Source organism: Montipora foliosa, chromosome 3 (genome assembly GCF_036669935.1).
Source record: "Montipora foliosa isolate CH-2021 chromosome 3, ASM3666993v2, whole genome shotgun sequence".
Classification (NCBI taxonomy): domain Eukaryota; kingdom Metazoa; phylum Cnidaria; class Anthozoa; order Scleractinia; family Acroporidae; genus Montipora; species Montipora foliosa.
Genome location: NC_090871.1, coordinates 16,314,341 through 16,331,840, shown reverse-complemented (window position 1 = coordinate 16,331,840; position 17,500 = coordinate 16,314,341). Strand labels below are relative to the sequence as shown.

Here is a 17,500-nt window from a genome sequence, read left to right as displayed (position 1 = left end):
AAGGCTTGCAATTCATCTTAACTGAACTAAACGGTGGATTTGTGTTTGATTCTTATAAGCTCTACACATTAATTTAATGTTTACACAAACGGGTAACAAAAACAAGGTCTATATTTCATTTGAGAACAATAGCCTTTGCCAGAATCCACCGATTTTAGTCAATCTGAGTGAAAAGTGCTGTAAAAAAATGTTGATCACAGAAATTTACTTTCTTTTATCATTTGTAGTCTTAAGCCAAGCACATCAAATGAAACGAAGGTCCAGCAATGTAAGTAATACGCAGTGTCGCGAGGAAATGTCACTAACTCAACACAAACAGTTTACCATCTCTGTCCTCGCGTAGCAGCAAGGGTACATGTATCAAAAATTCACTTGGGAAGCTTACAGGCTTAAGAAACTTTGAGCCACATTTCTGCAACAGTGTAGTCTAAATCCTGTCCAATTTGTGTAATTTGACTCAATTAATGATTAGGACTGAAGCCTGGCTGAGCCTCTTTTCCTTGATGCAGTGTTATCAATTTAAATATATGACCTTTTATTAAATCCCTAATAATCTTTAGACAAAAACAGGACTCTATCTCAATTGGAAAGGGCTGAAGTATGTGTATAATTGCACGTTCTTACTGGGCTATTTGGGAATAGGAAAACAGTATATTTGGCTGACCTGTTTTCTTTTGACAAGGTAGGATCTGATCTCGACAGCAGTTTAGTTGAAATATAATGCACAAGCCTTTCAGGTTCGGTCTATAAACTTGCAAAAAAAGGAACTCGGTCAATATTTTCCCAGTACGGACCTCACGCTAGTTCAATAACATCTACCGGTATATCTAGCTATCTGTGATATTTTTATTTTTGGTTTTAGGGCGAACCTCGATTGAATTTGAAGGTTAGACATTCCATTGGTAACAGTCTTGATATGATGTACGGGTAAGTCAAAAGCTCAACAGAGCTGGGGCCGATCCAGGGATGGTTCTGTCTAACCCCTAATTAATACGAAAAACGTTTGCACAGGATCGTTTTTTTCTTTGAAATAGCCTAAAATCGTGAATTTTAAAGCTATTGCCACCGCACCGGTGGCTCAGTTGGCTGAACACCGGACTGCCATGCGCAAGGTCGTGAGTTCGACTCCGGCCGGACCAACACTCAGGGTCTTAAAATAACTGAGGAGAAAGTGCTGCTTTTGTAATAACATCCGCAAATGGTTGGACTTTGAAGTCTTCTCGGATGAAGACTATAAACCGTAAACCCCGTCTCACAAGTATCTTTGATGTTCATAAGTTCCCTGTAAGACGTTAAAGAAACCACACACTATTCGAGAAGAGTAAGGGATGAAGTTCCCGGTGTTGTGGCTATCCTTCGTAAGTGTATGGGTGGGTGTGTATAGCTGCCAATACTTCAACCATGGAAATGAAAGAAATTTACATTTTCAACGTTTGCCTTTTAAAACATCCTGTGGCGCATGCCCCCCATGCCAGATCCAGCTAAAAGTGTTCGCGCGATTCTTCAAACCCCTTTTGATCAAAGAGCCCATGAGTACGAGCTTGCCTCTCCTATGCAAGGCCAATGAGTCAACCTTTGCGTGTATCTTTCTATTTTTAGAGCGCCACGAGTCCTTTGGCCCTGCACGCATTGTTCAGAATTATGACCAATCAAAATAAAGTTATTGTCAAACGGAGACAAAAAAAGCACGAACAATATACGCAAATTGATGAAAATTGATATAAATGTGAATCTCCTGCTGGAGGGTTAGTTCTAAAAATAGAAAGATATGTGCAAAGGTTGCCTCAAGGATATACTGCATAGCGAGGCTCCTGCACGTGGGTTCCTGCCTTTGACTAATTCTCGGATCCGACCCAGTGCAATAGCCCATTTTCGAATTCTCACGGCTGGACTGGATCTAGCATGAAACGGAGGCTAATGCCGGCAAATTAATTTGAGTGTGAAAAGATTTGCCCGCATTAGCCTCCATTTCATGCTAGATCCAGTCCAGCCGTGAGAATTCGAAAATGGTCTCTTAGGGGGAAATAGTTTGGCCATGCATGTGTCTCTAACCTTACCTTCGAGGTTGATCATGAAAAGTCTTGAAGACGATGATAATAGGGGAGGATCCAGACATAAATGTAAGGAAGAATATCTAACTCTTTCCCTTCGTCACCCATACTTCTTCCACTGACGACAGGACTACTTTTTCAGATCTGACTATGATTATGGTTTTACCGTGTCACACGACTCCGATTCCCGCGCAGACGCTCTAGGCGTTCGCGTGATATGGATGCTGACACCCTTTGTGAAATTCAAGAAAGTGACGTCATTCCAGTTCATGGGAAAGTATCGAGTGGAGCAGAAAGATGACAGTGTGACCTTCAAGGCAAGTGCATGTAATAATTAACAATTATTATAGTATGATAGCAAGAATTATCAACGCCGAGGTTTGTGTTATCTGCCAAAGCCGAACTTGTAAGTAAACAACTTAATTTTTAAGCTCACAATTACTTTTCTCGCGCTCTTAATTCCTAAGGGCCAAGTTTAGTGCATGTTAACATTACAGTTAAAGACATCAAAATTCTTTTTAAGCTTTGAACGAGAGATGTTTATGATTACTTGATCAAGCATCTGGTCAGCGTGTTACGTGACTTCCGCATATATAAAAACGTTTGTCTGTAGGTATGACGTAACGGAGATTTAGCTGCGTTGTTGAAACCAATCAAAATTGAGATAGTGACACCAATGTATAAATATATATTTTATTATATCATATTTTATATAATCAAGTATATGATTATATAGATATCGATGAAATACCAGGATTGTTCTTGTTCCAAAAATTTGAAAGTGAAGATAATACTTTTATCTTTGATATGTGATAATATCGATGTCATCATGGTTACGGACATGTTAGTCAAAAATATTAGTGCATCCTGTTCACGCGCGAAATAGCGAGGCCGCGCAAGATTTTTATCTGTATTATCCTTGCAAGATATAGAAGCTTACCTGGTATGATATCTCTCTCGAGTGAGCCAGAGTGAGAGATACTATTAGCCGCTCAAAGATAAAATTCGCATCCTTGGACGGTCATGTAATATCCTCTATATCTTGCAATGTTATCTTCTGATCCGCCCTGACGAATGGCCAAAGTCGACAACATGTCAGATTGCTTGCGTTTCAGATTGATGAAATTCCGTGGATGGCTGAAGCAAACTTTACCTTCAAAGTAATATTCGACAGCCAACGCTCCTTAAACAACGGCAAGCACTTCATCGTTACACCGGTACAACTGCTGTACTACAAGGAATACAGCGAGAATCCACCAGGCCATGTGATAACCAAAGGCGTCCCCTACTCTACCCCTCTAGAGACATTAAGTATCGAGGTGGAGATTCCAGGTAAGATTTCATTTTATACAGAGGTTTTTATTCGACAGACTGTAATGAAAAATCGGGAACATTTTGTTGACGAAAATTAAGTGGGACACATGTAATTGAATTTCTTTGTAGGAGTTAGGAAAAATTGTACAGAACTAAGGGCCGTAAATTAGTAAAGTACTTTCACGAAACAGAATCACAAAAATCTGACTAGCTGTTTTCTTTGAAAGAAGAGGGGCTGATTTTCGAAGGAAATTATAGTGATTACAATTTCGTTGACTGTTCCTCTACGCATCATTCAATAAAAACTGAAGTGGGTATATTTTCCTTCGTGCAGTGCTATCGGACAACTTTATCTATGGAACGTTACAATGTTCACTCGCCACCCTGCCTTACAAAATATGTTTTTACGTGCTCTTTCCACTTAAATTACGCCACAATATTCACTTAACCTGTCAAATGACTCGTTGTTGACAGAACGACGAAATGACCGCCAAATCGTTTACCTAATTCATTCATAGGGTGTTCAGGAACTCTTGGAATGGCGTCCGGCGAAATCAAAGACTACCAGCTAACAGCATCTTCCTCCTACGCAGAAACACGTCCAACTCAGGCCAGACCAAGTAAGTTATTTCAGACCCTCTCATATCTTATAGTCCGTTCTATACAGTCCAATTTCAAAGAGAAGGCTTAAAAAGGTTTGTGTTTTAAAGAAAGGAGCTTAAGGGGAACTTAAGTTACATAACCGGGCGTGGCAGAAAGCCGGTCAGATTCTAGGTAGTATTATATTCCACAACGGATTGAAACGCAGTGCGGTGATTAGTAAAAGAGAATGCATGCATGGGCATTAGTTTTAGAGGGACTTTGCTCGCTCTGATGTTGTGGACGTCTACAATACCTGGATAGGTGGTGTGTATGCTTCTGACCAGAGCGCTGTTTCATAAGCCAGGTCAACGTAGTTTGTTGTCTGGTCAGTTTTCTTTACGTGGTACAGGTTTGCGTATAAAATGCACACATTCTTGAGACTAGGGACGCTTTCCAGTTAACAGAACTGGGCATTTGGAAGGACTAACTCTACAACGCCTTCAAATTAACACACTTCGAGGAAGATCCTCAAGTACAGTGTAGCTATGATCCTCGCAGTTATGAACGCAGTTTTTAGCATAACTTTCGATGACGTCATGTAATGAATATATCCCATAATTTCAACTGATCAAGTGAAAGGTCAACTTTTGCATTTTCCGAAGAGCTAGTGAAGTTCTGTTTTAAAGAGCTAGAGGAGCATTTTTGATAATCAGACCGCTTCTGTGTTAAAAAAAATTACACACCCGTAGGTATCAAGGTCGTTAAAAAACCAGGTTTGAGTGTCCTCAAATGAATTAGATGAAGCACTCCATTTCCTTTAAATTTCAAATATTTTTCTTAGATTTTTCTCTTGATCCTCATTGCTTTGTTTCATTTTCGTCGTCGCAAAAGGCGATAGTAGCGATGCGTGGTGCGCATCTACCGAAAACACGCAACAGTACATTCAGGTGGATTTTACGAGGAAAACACACGTGAACGGTTTCAAGACATACGGAAGAAGTCAGAAAGCACACTGGGTGAAAAAGTATGTGATACAGTACAGCACCGATGAAGAGACATGGCACAACTACACGGAACATGGCTTTGTAAAGGTAACAGCAATTGTTGATTGTCAGACATAGATTGGTTTTTTTAAGTAACGAATGCAAAACTGCGAGCAAGCTTTCAATTCAATTGCAAGGAGGTGGGACTAGCTCCCTTTTTCCAAGAGGGCTTTCTTGCAGTTTCGAAATGGTAAAATTTAGGGTCAAATTAAATCGCATCAGTCATGCATGACACACGGGATATAATTTACGTGTCACTGATAAAGAATTGTTGTGTTTCGAATGTTGTGCACTAGCTATCTCCTTAAAAGAGAGTTCTTGTCAGTTACAGATTTTAAAGTGAAGGGTAGCCGATTGGACAATCGTTTCTAGTCAAAGACGGTCTTTTCATAAGCACGTCTGACTTTATATCGGCAATGCTATTAATTTTTCATGTCTTTTTTCGTTCTCGGTAGGAATTTACTGGGAACTCAGACCAATTCACTCCAGTTTTTCATCTACTGATTAACGAGATCGAGGCTAACAGTCTCCGACTGCGACCGCTGGACTGGGAGAACCTGATTTGCATGCGCTTTGAGATGTACGGCTGCAAAATTGCAGGCGCGCCCGGTATGTTTAAAAGCTAATTTACCGGCAATCCCTTTTTAGCTTACTCTAATAAACGTAACGCACGCAACCAAAGAGGTGCGCAAAATGAAAAATGTGCTCCACAAATGTGGGAGGGAAGACTGAGTGTGACAGGAGCTTCTCGAGTTTCAACCTTCTTTGGTACCATTTTTCGCAACACTATTCAAAAACCTCTGACTGGTCCTAGACTGGAAATGGGCTTCAAATTCCCCTCCTTTGCATGGGACCCTAGTTGTCAATTACAGTCACTCATAGAATTACTGTAGACTGGGTAGCATCTAACAATTGGTTTCCTGATGTTTGTAAAGATTGAGAGAAGGCAAATAAATTGATGCATAGCGCCGAGCACGCTCCCTTTGCGTCTGTCAAGCAAAAAAGAAAGATGTCAGCTGACTGAAAGTCTTGCCCTATGAAATCGCTTGCCCGATCCGTGAAAAGCCTGCTCGCAGATTAAGCCATGCAATGCTTCTCATCCTAGTGAACTGTATCGATCCACTTGGGCTGGAATCCGGTTACATACCCGATGAAGCTCTAACTCAAGGTACCAACCGATCCAATCCAACGGACATCCGTCTAAACAAGGTTATTGGAAAATTCCCGTATGGCTGGCAGGCCTGGCAAGATGCACTGGGGAGAGTGGATTATCTTCAGGTAAATCAACTTTTTTAAGACCGTGACTTGGAGATTATTGGTTTTACACTATACGACACAAGTATTATTATGAAGTTGAATGCCGCAGACTGAAAGAGTAAAAGTGTGTCCGTGCAGACTGATTACTAAACTTCCGTGGTCACTGTGCATGTAAGCTGTGAAGAAACTACAATATTCATTTTTTTACTTAGCAGTTATTTAATTGCAGTTGTGAATAAAGCGCTTATAAACTCCTTTCACGCAAACTAAAGCAAAAGACTGAAGGCAATTTAAACCTGTTTATAAGGGGATTGGTCCGACAGATCCATTCCAGTCCAGTCTACCTTGAACGTCAAGTGAAATAATTTTTACCGATCACCGATAAACACCAAGGAAGCTTGGCGATATGCTATATATAGTTTACGTCATAGAAAGTGCGGCGTACGGGGTTTTATTCACGAGTTGTTTGTGTCAAAAACCCGAACGAGCGAGGAACGAGCGAGTGAGGGTTTTTGACACAAACAACGAGTGAATAAAACCCCGTACAAATCACTTTCTATGCCGTGAACTGTTTATTACACATAAGACGAGAATTAGCGATTTGCACGAGATGCACGAGATGCACGAGTGATTGGCATGGAAACGCCTTTACGCTATCGTTGATTGGTTATACTTCCACATGTGAAATAGCTGTACGCCATTCTGATTGGCTGTATAAGCCTTTTCCACATGTTAAAATGAGCTTTATGGAATAAAATTCTCATGTTATGTGTGGTAAAATAATTTACATTACATACATTTAATTCCTGTTTCAGGTTGATTTTGGCTCCTTGAGAAAAGTAACAAGGGTTGCCACCCAGGGGTCTGCTGGTATGATTACATTTTTCGTAAAGACTTTTAAACTTAAATTCAGCAATAACAGCATCGACTGGATTGAGTACAGTGAAAATGGAAAAACCAAGGTGGGTATATTTGATCATTAGAGACCTTTAGATCCACTGCGGTTTGAGGTTTGTGGTTTGGTGTTAGAAGTTGTGATAGTTCGTGCATTTAGATTCAAGTAAACGAATACAACGCTGCAGAGGCCGCCATATTGAATTTCCTCTATGCTCAGCGGTGATGTTTCAGTCAATGAAAAAAATAAAACCACTGCTCTTTTGATTCTTTAGTTCTCATGAAATGAAAGATAAAAAGTTGTTTTCTATATTTGTCCCGTTCCTAAGTTGGATCACGTAACTTCCACGCCATAAAGAGCTGAGGCAAATGAATATCCTCCGCCGTTGAAAACGTCAAGCGCTAGTCCAGCAGTTTGAGCTCAGCCGTAAACTTGGATCTAAACGTCTCTATTATATTAAAAATCCGACCTCGATCGGATTTTGCGTTTGTAGCTTTCTGATTGGCTCACTTAATCTCGGTATAATCTAAGATGGAAAGTTTGATTGAGTCAAGTGTTGCCAAGCTGGAAAGTGATTGGCTTTAATTTGTAAGTGTCCAAGGGTTCAGAAATGAATGAAAATTTAATAAAAACACTTATTCCATTTGCGCTTGTTGGATATGAGAGACTGATTATAGCCAACTCGGCGTCACGCGCCTCTTTGGCTATTTGCCATCTCATATCCAACGCGTGCTCATGGAATAATAGTTAATTTTGATTTCAACAACAAAACAATTGACCATGCACTTAAAATTCGCAACGGGCGCAGTCGATATTTCGGTGAACCAAGTCGAAAATTTGAGTCAGTTTCATGTAACTTGTGCAAAACGCCGGAAAATAAGAACTTACAAGTTACGATTGGTTTTTCTTTCTGTTTTTCAATGGTGAAAAAGTGCCGCGATATTTCTCACGTCAATCATTTTGGGATGTATCACGAAAGTTAGCCAAATTCACCGACTGGAATGAAGCACTAATTAAATTAAAATATTGATGGAAGGTTTGAATAAAACAGCAAATACAAAAGGAAGCAGGGAAGGGATGGGCAAAATTGAAGATGATTAAAATGAATTGCAATTGGGATTTTGAAAATTGTTCAGCCTAACAGTCTTTCAAAGTTTATCTCTGTTGTTATAACTTAAATAATGTGTACTCGATAAACATTTTTTTCGCCACGAAGCTTGGATTTGTGTTGTTTAAAAGTTATTACCTGGTTAACGTTAAGTTGCATAGAGAGTAGGATGAAGAATTAGAAAAAATACCACTAAAAATAAAGTTAACTTTACACCTTAATGACGTAATTAATGCAATGTCCTTTAATCGAACCAATAAAATACGAGTCGAGGTAAGCATACTATGGCTACGAAATAGGTAAAAATTTAAAACATGATTAAGCCATTTTTACAGTGATGACATTCAATGATTATTCAAAAATGAATTTTGGCTTGCATTTCTTATAAGGAGCTGAAGGGTCCAAAGGATAAGTATGAAGCGAAGTATACAGTCGTGGTTAAACTTCTTGAACCAGTGAAAGCTCGTTATATTCGATTTATTCCAACCTCGGCCCAGAGCGTCCGAGTTATGCGCGCAGAGCTTTATGGGTGTATGGCTGAGCCAATGCCTCCGTATGATGGTAAGTTTGTTGCTAGTAGCTATAGCCCAACAGGTTTTTCGCAAAAGATAAAAACAAACGAAGAGGAGAAAGAAGCTTCAAAATGAAACCAATACCAATGTTCAAGTTGAAAACACATCCATTTAATTATAAAATTGCCTTCAAGGTTCAGATTCACTTATATCATACCTTCTGCATGCTTGGGAACTTACATCTCCAGCATAATTCATTGGAAGTTTAACCTGTAGAACTGCCCAGCGACTTGAAAATATAACTGAAAGTGGTTAAAAATAAAACACAGACAAACAAACAAACAAACAAACAAACAAACAAAAAAAACAAACACAAAACGTTACAAAGTGAGCGAAAGTTTCTTTTACAAACGTTAGCCGTGTGACGCTCACATTTCAACAAAAAACTCGTTTACAGTGTAATTCTTAAGTGCCATCTTTATTCCCATGCGGTAATCCTCCTTGTGGGAGGCGCGGTGGTCTCATGGTCAGTGCTCTCGACTCCAGATCGAGTGGTCCGGGTTTGGGTCCTGGCCGGAGACATTGTGTTGTGTTCTTGGGCAAGACACTTTACTCTCACGGCCGGTGAATTTAATGCTGGGGGTAACCCTGCGATGGACTAGCAGTCGCTTCATGCTACAGAAACCGGAGATAAGCGCCGGCCTGGTGGGCCTTGCAGGCTCGTATCTCTGGAGTAATCCACCTAAGCGTAAACCCTTGTAATGGATTGTTTGTTTGATTGTTTCAAATGGTCCCACACAAGGACAGAGAAAAACTCTGTGGTAATTGAATCCACGACCCCCGGATTACTGAGCTACAAAATCAGACGGGAATAAGCCGTGGGTACTAGTATATGGGGAGCTTTGTTTCCTTTTTTTGCTTCATTAGTAATTATTATTTAGCACACTCACTGACAAGGCTATCGTCTTCAAATCAGTCTTGAACCAAGAATAAAGTACTGGATTGAAAGTGCGTTGCACAATGAGCTATCTCTGAAAATCAGTTTGTGTCCGATGCAATATATTAGGTAAGCTCTGTGCAATGATACAGCAACTTTGAATTTATCAGTTTTTGATGGCTAATGACTGGTTCGTTAAATCAAAGCTAAAAGGCTTAAAATTGGACATAATTTTAACGAATTCTCTCAGTTACCTTTTAAAGTCAATTTGTACTGAAATGATAGTAGCGAAGTTCCTTCTGTTAGAAAACCCTTATTCAACGTGTTATTTCACGGCAAGGAGCTTGTGATTGAGAAGGACGCGTTTTTTAATTTACGAACGTTGGTCGCGTAGCACTCACATTTCAATTAATATCCTGATTCGTAGGTTTTCCAGGGTACTCCAGGAGAACTGTACTTTTGGATCCAGACTCTGGATGTCTCTTTGTCTGTATGTACACAGAGCTAAGGTAGGCATTCTTCTGCAGCTTGGTTTGAATTTCAGGAATCTTCTGAGTTCCAATGTAATGGATTTTTCCCTCATTTTTAGAACAGAGAGCAGTTGTTTTTTCTCGTGTGATGGACAGGAATGGCAAGGTGACAGAAATATTAATTTGAGCTCATTTCCCCTTTTATTACATAACTAGAATGTGCTGGTCACTTCGAAAGGTCTTCTCAATGATCCTCTTCAGGCAACCCCACCTGCATTCATTGAACCGTCAAATTTCACTCTAAGTGAGATGATTATCGTAGAAGCGAGCAACTTGAATACACTCACTTCTTCAATAAGAACCTTTCTATTAGAACGTTCAGGCTGAGATTACTGAACAAACTTGTAAGGACATACCAAGAACATACCAAGGCTGACAGTCAATTAAAAACGTCTTTATTTCGCTCGTTTGCTTTTTGTTTTTGTTTTGTGAGTACCGTAAATGAAGGTTCCCTTCTAGCTGAGGTCTCTTTCCTTTTGCGTTCGCTGGGCTGACAAGTAAGGGAAAGAGACCTCGAGCTTTGCCATAGGTCGAAACTCACTGTGTTGAGCCTGCGCGGCGGTTACTAAGCGACCGAATCCTCACGTGATACTTCACGTGTTGTGTGGGTTCACTCAACAACAGCGGAATTACTGTAAAGGAATGCGCAAGACACAGTGGGCTCAAGTGACAGTCAGTGAACATATCACAGAGCATGTGTTTTTAACAGTGCTGTCCAAGGTCGTGGACGGCGGTTTGATCAAAGTGAGTTTCGACCCATGGCAGAGGTGTCTTTCCCCGTATTCGTCAGGGCAGTGAACGCAAAAGAAAATAGACCTTTTCTAGCAGGGAAAATAAAGGTAAAAGAAATGGGAACTGAGTAGATTTTAACAGGACAATTCACTCAAATACTCAGGGACGCTTTTTAACATTAACAGTGTGGTTTTCTTATTGCATGATACACTAAAGAACAAATGAGTTTGTAGTCGAAGTCAGTATGCCACACAACATTAAGAACATGTTAAGAACATTTCACAGACAGACTCAAATAAAAAAAAGAAGAAAAACATTCAGCCTCAGCCCCGAGATTAGACCGCGTTTCTTATAAAAGAAAGAGTGAACTTAGTTCAAAGGAGGCCTGAAAAAAATCCAACTTTGGACGGGATTCTAATCCATGACCGTACATTCGTTAAAATTTCAAATTCCCCAGCTCAAAAAACTGAGCTCGTCAAGATTTATAAGCAATATTATTTATAAGCAAACTTATACTTTCGACTCGATTCTTCTTCTTCTTTGTAAGAGACTTGCAACTGAAATGCAATTTACTCTCCTCAAATTCGTCTTTTTCGCGCAATGGCGTTTGTTGGGCCACTCGGGTGCTTGAAAATAGAGATGATTGGAGATCTGAAACTTCTGGCTGAAATTCTCAGACCATGGGTCACATATTCCACAACCCTGCGCAAAACGTAGTGAAGAGCTCGGGGTGGGTATGCCGAAGATGTTGAAGTTACGAATTGATTGACACACAACTGACCCTTTTGATGGCCACACCGGGTTTGGTTCTATGGATTGTCCACCTTCCTTTTAATGCTCTTTGCCTTTCAATAAAACATGAATGCTGCCTTTCCAGATATTGATGTGTTTATCGTGAGTATTATTGCCCTGGAACTAAAAAGTGGGCAGCTCTTTGGATTGGACCACAGCATGAATATACACCGGAGTACCGACCATGGTGCCAGCTGGAAAGTAATTCCTTCCGAGTACTTTTCTGATGTTCGAAACCTGACCTCCTTGCTAATGAGTACTGGGATACCAGAAAACTTGGCGTCGGTCAAGCCAGAAACGTTTTGGCAGAGAACTACATCAAATGGAATGAAATGGGCTGGTATGTATTAAAAACTTTGTCAGTCGGTGTATCGCCCACTTATTGCTGTGCCAATCGCAACATTCCCACACAATCAAACGGAAAGAGATTTCAATCTCTTCCCGTCCTAAACGCAGCCGGGTCTAAATAACAATTACACTTGGTTTGGTTGGCGAGTGGCGAAGAGCACTGCACTAGGTTTTTTTAGCCAGTCGACGTGAGTGGAAATTATCCTTTTGATTTTTATTCAACAATGTTTTATTTTTTTGCGAAAGCTAAAATCCACATTTGATGAAGGTTAATAGCCCAATTTCGATATATTAAAATTCAGTCCTAAACAAAAGGCATCATCTCGAGGTTCTGGGAAATAAACTCATACAAACCTTATATTTATTCCCTAGAGCCTCGAGATGATGTCTTGTTTTTAATTTGTCGAAATTGGTCTATTCGCTATTTCTGCCATGCCATAATGCGATACGTTTTGGGGCGTTCTTTACATAAAAGCCGTTTAAAACAACTATTCACTGAAGTGGAGGTGGCTAGTGGTGGATATTATCTACCCCTAGCCACCGACACTAGGTTAATAGTTGTTTTAGTATATAATAAACAGTGAGATAATAGGGCCGTTTATACGAGAGAAAATAAGCCACTGCTTACTCTGGCCGCGGCGTGCATAATACGCGAAAGAAACTATTTATACGAGTATAAACTCCCAGGGCAGGATAAGCCGCGGCTTGAGAAAGCCGTGAACGTAGATTTTGTACCATTTATACGAGGTGTTCGGGTCTTATGTAAGCCGCTGCCAGAGTAAGCCGCAGCTTATTTTCTCTCGTATTAACGGCCCTAATATATAACACAAAAAGATGATTTTAACTCATTTAATTTAATCCTGCAATATTTTCGTGCGCAAATTCCACCCAAGTTGCTCGGAGATGAATAGTTAGCAACTAGTCACCAATGTGGAGGTGGCTAGTGGTGGATATCCATCACTAGCCACCGACACTGAGGTGAATAGTTGTTTTAGTATATACTCAAACAGTGAGATAATATAGCACAAAAAGATGATTTTAACTCATTTATTCCTGCAAAGATTACAACATTTTCGGGGCGTGAATAGCAAAGGATATCCGGAGTTTGAGTAGCCAATCAGCGCGCGAGTTCAACGCTATCCACTGTTTTATAGTATATACTAAAAAAGGATATTCGGAGTTAGCCAATCAGAGCGCGTCTTCAACGCTGTCTACTGTTTTAGTACGTATATACAAGAGAAAATGAGGGGACAGAGAAGGAGGCTCCCGGTCCTGCCCTTGGGATATGTCACGTCCACGAAAGTTATTTTTAGACTAGCGGAAGTCTTCCGAGACGTCCGCATGCAAGCCAACCTCGGTTCGATGTTTGAAAGAAAATATATATTCATCAGCCTTCCACGCGCGCCATCATTTTCTCTTTTCACTAAGAACCTGAGAGCGAGGCAAGGCTGCATGCGGACGTCTCAGAAGACAGACTTCCGATAGAACAAAGACTACCGCTCGTCTAAAAAATAACTTTCGTGGACATAACATATCCCGGCCAACGCCTTGAGCCTCCCTCTCTGTCCCATCATTTTCTCTTGTTATATACTAATACAAGTTATTTATTCTTGGTACTGTATCATGCTTCAGTGAAATCCATTGTCTTTATGCAAATAACTCCCCAAAATGAACGGGCGTCAGTAAAACAGGAACATGGAACATTCCGGAACATCCCGGAACATGACAAATTACGATAATTATATAGAAAAAATAATACATTAACAAATGGATAAAAATTAGTAAAAACAGGAGCCTATGACTAGGAGCGAACAACTGCCCTATATTCCTGTAACGGCGTTTTCACGGACCGATTTATTTTTTGATTGAATTTCTCAAGAATGAGACTTCAGCAGGGGCCCGATGACTAGTGGCAAGAAACTAAATTGACGTCATTGCGTCACCGAACCGAAACTGCCTTTGTTTTAGCGGAAAAGGTAGTCTAAAGATGGATTGATCTGTAAAATGCTCGCTCAGTCATAGGCCCCTGTTAAAAAGTACGTTAATTACTTAAAAAAAAAAAAAGAACAACTGTAAATGACGAAAAACTTTTTATTCACGTAAAAGTATGAAACCGTTACCGGAATTTCAAATATTCTCACAAAATTGTTTCGACTCGCATTTTGCCAAGGCAAAGATAATGAATTAGACGTATTTTAAATCAGTGAGATGTGACAGTAAGTAAATTATTGGGAATTATATTGGATCAAACTGAGCTCTGAACAATTCCATGTAATGCTATTGATTGCACCGGTGCATCTACAACGTACACTCAAGAGGGATTTACTGAAAGCAAAACTTTAGTGTCCGTAACTGGCAGGATTGTTGGCGGAGGAGGCAAATAACGAGAGGCGAAGCCGCCCGGAGAATGGGGACCAACGCACCTCTTCCAATTTTCCCGCCAGCTACGTAGGATAGCAGAACTTCAAAGTTATGGAGTGGTCAATGTTAAAAACGAGAGCGTAAAATGGGAAAAACTAGTAAGGCGCGAACGCGAGCGCGCTGTTTTCTCAGTTTTCAATTTTAAATTCAAGATGTCCACGCTTCTGTTCATATTTCCTGAGTATCCAAAGCAAAAGATAAATCAGCAACTCGAGGGTGCACAACTTATATTCTTCAGTTTTCTTTCCTTCTACCCTAATCCTGAAGCAACCACAATTACAGAAACGTATTTTTCTATTGAAGTATAGCTTCTTGTTCCGAGTATATGACTGCTTGATTTCTGAAAAAAAAAAAAAAACAGAAGTCTTTCAGAATCTTAGATTTTTGTTTTTTTTTTTTACCTATTTCAGTTACTGGGTCTGGCATTCACATGATGACCGCTGGCCAGAAATATTGGAGAATGGTTGCTTCTTGGAAATGTTGCGGAAACTGATATAAATCCTATTCACTCACTTGAGAAAATTTTTTGCATACCAACAGAATTAATTCTCTGAGGACTACAGCAAATAGACACCTCAATGGCGGCTGTAGCGCACGCGCACTATAAGTAATCGATATCAGTAAAATTCAAACACTAAAAAGACCTACGATTGTTCACCACCTTTTGAATAAAATTGTGCTAAGTTGAGTCAATCAAACTCAAAAACAAAGTTTAAAAAGTCTCTGCTTAAGAGCCAGGAGGCTCATCAGGCCGGCACTTATCTCCGGTTTCATTAGCATGAAGCGACTAGGAGTATTTCTACTCCCCCTTTGAAGGGATGCTAGTCCATCGCAGGGTTACCCCCAGTATTTCGCCGGTACCCATTTATACACCTGGGTGGAGAGAGGCATCGTGAGAGTGAAGTGTCTTGCCCAAGAACACAACTCAATGTCCCCAGCCAGGACCCGAACCCGGACTGCTCGATCCGGAGTCGAGCACTCTAACCATGAGGCCACCGCGCCTCCCAAAACAAAGTTAGCCGAAAGTAAATTAGATGTGCCTATCGATCTTTTTTCTTGGACATCGTTTAGCGTTAATTTCTGCTTAAGTGGGGTGCAACATTACTATTTTGCTTAAGTTCTGGTGACGTTCTTTATATTGTTGGTTCAAAAATGAAGATCGCAAATTGTGATAAAAAAAAATTCGCATGAACTACGCCGTGCATTACGTTGTCCCTTTGTCATCGGTTGCAATGAAATGTGTCAGCTGTCGTTCTGTCCTCTTTACATGCACTTTTCAGCGTCAGGGTTGTTGCTGCACAGTCAAGGTAAATTAGAACTGAATTCAACAGAGGCAAGAAATAAATAGAAATAGAGCACGTGAGTTAGCAAAGACGCTCACTCGTTGAAAAAACCCCTGATCTCTTGGGAAAGTTTGTCAGCACACCTCGAAAAATAAAGAAAATGTTCAGATCGGTTGCCATGAGTCCATACACCTTATTCCAAAATGGACACCATTTTAGTATTCTTTTGTTTGATGACAAATTGGCCCTTTTGGCCTCGTTCACGGTAAAATATCCTTTTGAATTTTACGTTTGAAAGCGAGGCCAAAAGGGCCAATTTGCTATCAAACAAAAGAATTCTAAAATGGCGGTCATTTTGGAATAAGCTGTCATTATCATCATCATCATCATCATCATCATGATCATCATCATTAATTATTATTATTATTATCATTATTATTATTATTATTATTATTATTATTATTATTATTATTATTATTATTATTATGTGAATTCTTGCTTTTCAGTCTGCTGTATACTCCTGAAGGGCCGGGTCCAAACCATGTCCTAGGGCGGCACAACAGGGCTGATAAATTTTGCTTTTAAGACAAAACCTTCCTTAGTATGTGGGCTGTTCCTAATAAAGTTATTTTTTTGGACCTCATTGATGTTGATTGCTCCAGGGAATTTTTCCGTGTGTTTTTGCAGTCCCCTCTCGATGAGCCCGAGAGCACCTATAACAACTGGTACTGTTTCTGTTTTCATTCCCCACATTCTGGTTGTTTCAATATCTAGGTCTTTATATTTGGAGAGTTTTGCAATGATCTTTAATGAGGTGTTTCTGTCTGATGGTACTGCCACATCTATGAGTTTGCAGATTTTGTTCTTATGTCTTGGATCACTATATGGGGCTTGTTAGCTGCTATTTCTATATCTGTGTGTATTTGCATATCCCAAAGTATCGTAACTTCCTTATTTTCAGTGACTGTTGCTGGTTCATGTTCATACCACTTGTCCAATACTTGGATGTTGTAACGATGACATGTTTTCCAATGTATATATGCCGCTGCCTTGTTGTGTCTTTGAATATAATCAATTTTTGCAAATTCAGGACAGCCAGACAGAATGTGGTCTATCGTTTCCTTGTATCTGTTGCATATCCTGCACATTGGATCAGTGCCGTCTTTTATAAATCTAGCATGGTATGATCTTGTGGCCAAACTTTGATCCTGTGCTGCGATTATAAGGCCTTCTGTTTCAGCTTTTAGTCCGGTGCTTCTGAGCCATTGGTTGGTCTTATTTTGGTCAACATCTGCTTCCTTAGTTCTCATTGGGAATTTGCCATTGAGTGCTTTTTCCTCCCATTGCTTTGATAGCTTATCTTGGGATCTGTGTTGTGCCTTCTGTTTTGTTCTCTTTGCATATATGGTGGTTCGTTCATTTTCCCCTTTTTCTAGTTTTGGTATATCTAGTTCTTGTCTAAACCTCTCTCCTTCTTTTTGGATGGAGTACAACTTCTTCCTTTTTTCATGTTCCCATAATAGCTGAAGCAGAGTATCTTCTGAATGTTTTACTAAGTATGTCTCCAATCCTATAGTTGTTGTTTTGTGGGCAGTTTCTATCTGGGTGAGGCCTCTTCCATCAGATTTTCTGGGTAGGTATTATGCAGCAGTAAAAACTATCTGTATGCTATACAGTTAAAAGGAACACAGAGCG

At 40.0% G+C, this 17,500-nt stretch overlaps 1 protein-coding gene across 1 annotated transcript in view; it reads left to right on the top strand.

Moving 5' to 3' along the window:
- The window catches only part of LOC137994535 (uncharacterized), a 15,897-nt gene extending 674 nt beyond the window's left edge, over nt 1-15,223 (top strand). The window contains exons 2-15 of the mRNA XM_068840118.1: nt 228-268; nt 863-927; nt 2,194-2,368; nt 3,167-3,383; nt 3,884-3,985; nt 4,839-5,038; nt 5,446-5,599; nt 6,096-6,268; nt 7,063-7,209; nt 8,640-8,811; nt 10,127-10,208; nt 10,289-10,335; nt 11,839-12,093; nt 14,933-15,223. Coding sequence (XP_068696219.1) covers nt 228-268; nt 863-927; nt 2,194-2,368; nt 3,167-3,383; nt 3,884-3,985; nt 4,839-5,038; nt 5,446-5,599; nt 6,096-6,268; nt 7,063-7,209; nt 8,640-8,811; nt 10,127-10,208; nt 10,289-10,335; nt 11,839-12,093; nt 14,933-15,015 — 1,913 coding nt within the window. The 3' untranslated portion in view covers nt 15,016-15,223. The remainder of the gene's footprint in view (nt 1-227; nt 269-862; nt 928-2,193; nt 2,369-3,166; nt 3,384-3,883; nt 3,986-4,838; nt 5,039-5,445; nt 5,600-6,095; nt 6,269-7,062; nt 7,210-8,639; nt 8,812-10,126; nt 10,209-10,288; nt 10,336-11,838; nt 12,094-14,932) is intronic.
- Nucleotides 15,224-17,500: the final 2,277 nt, after the last annotated feature.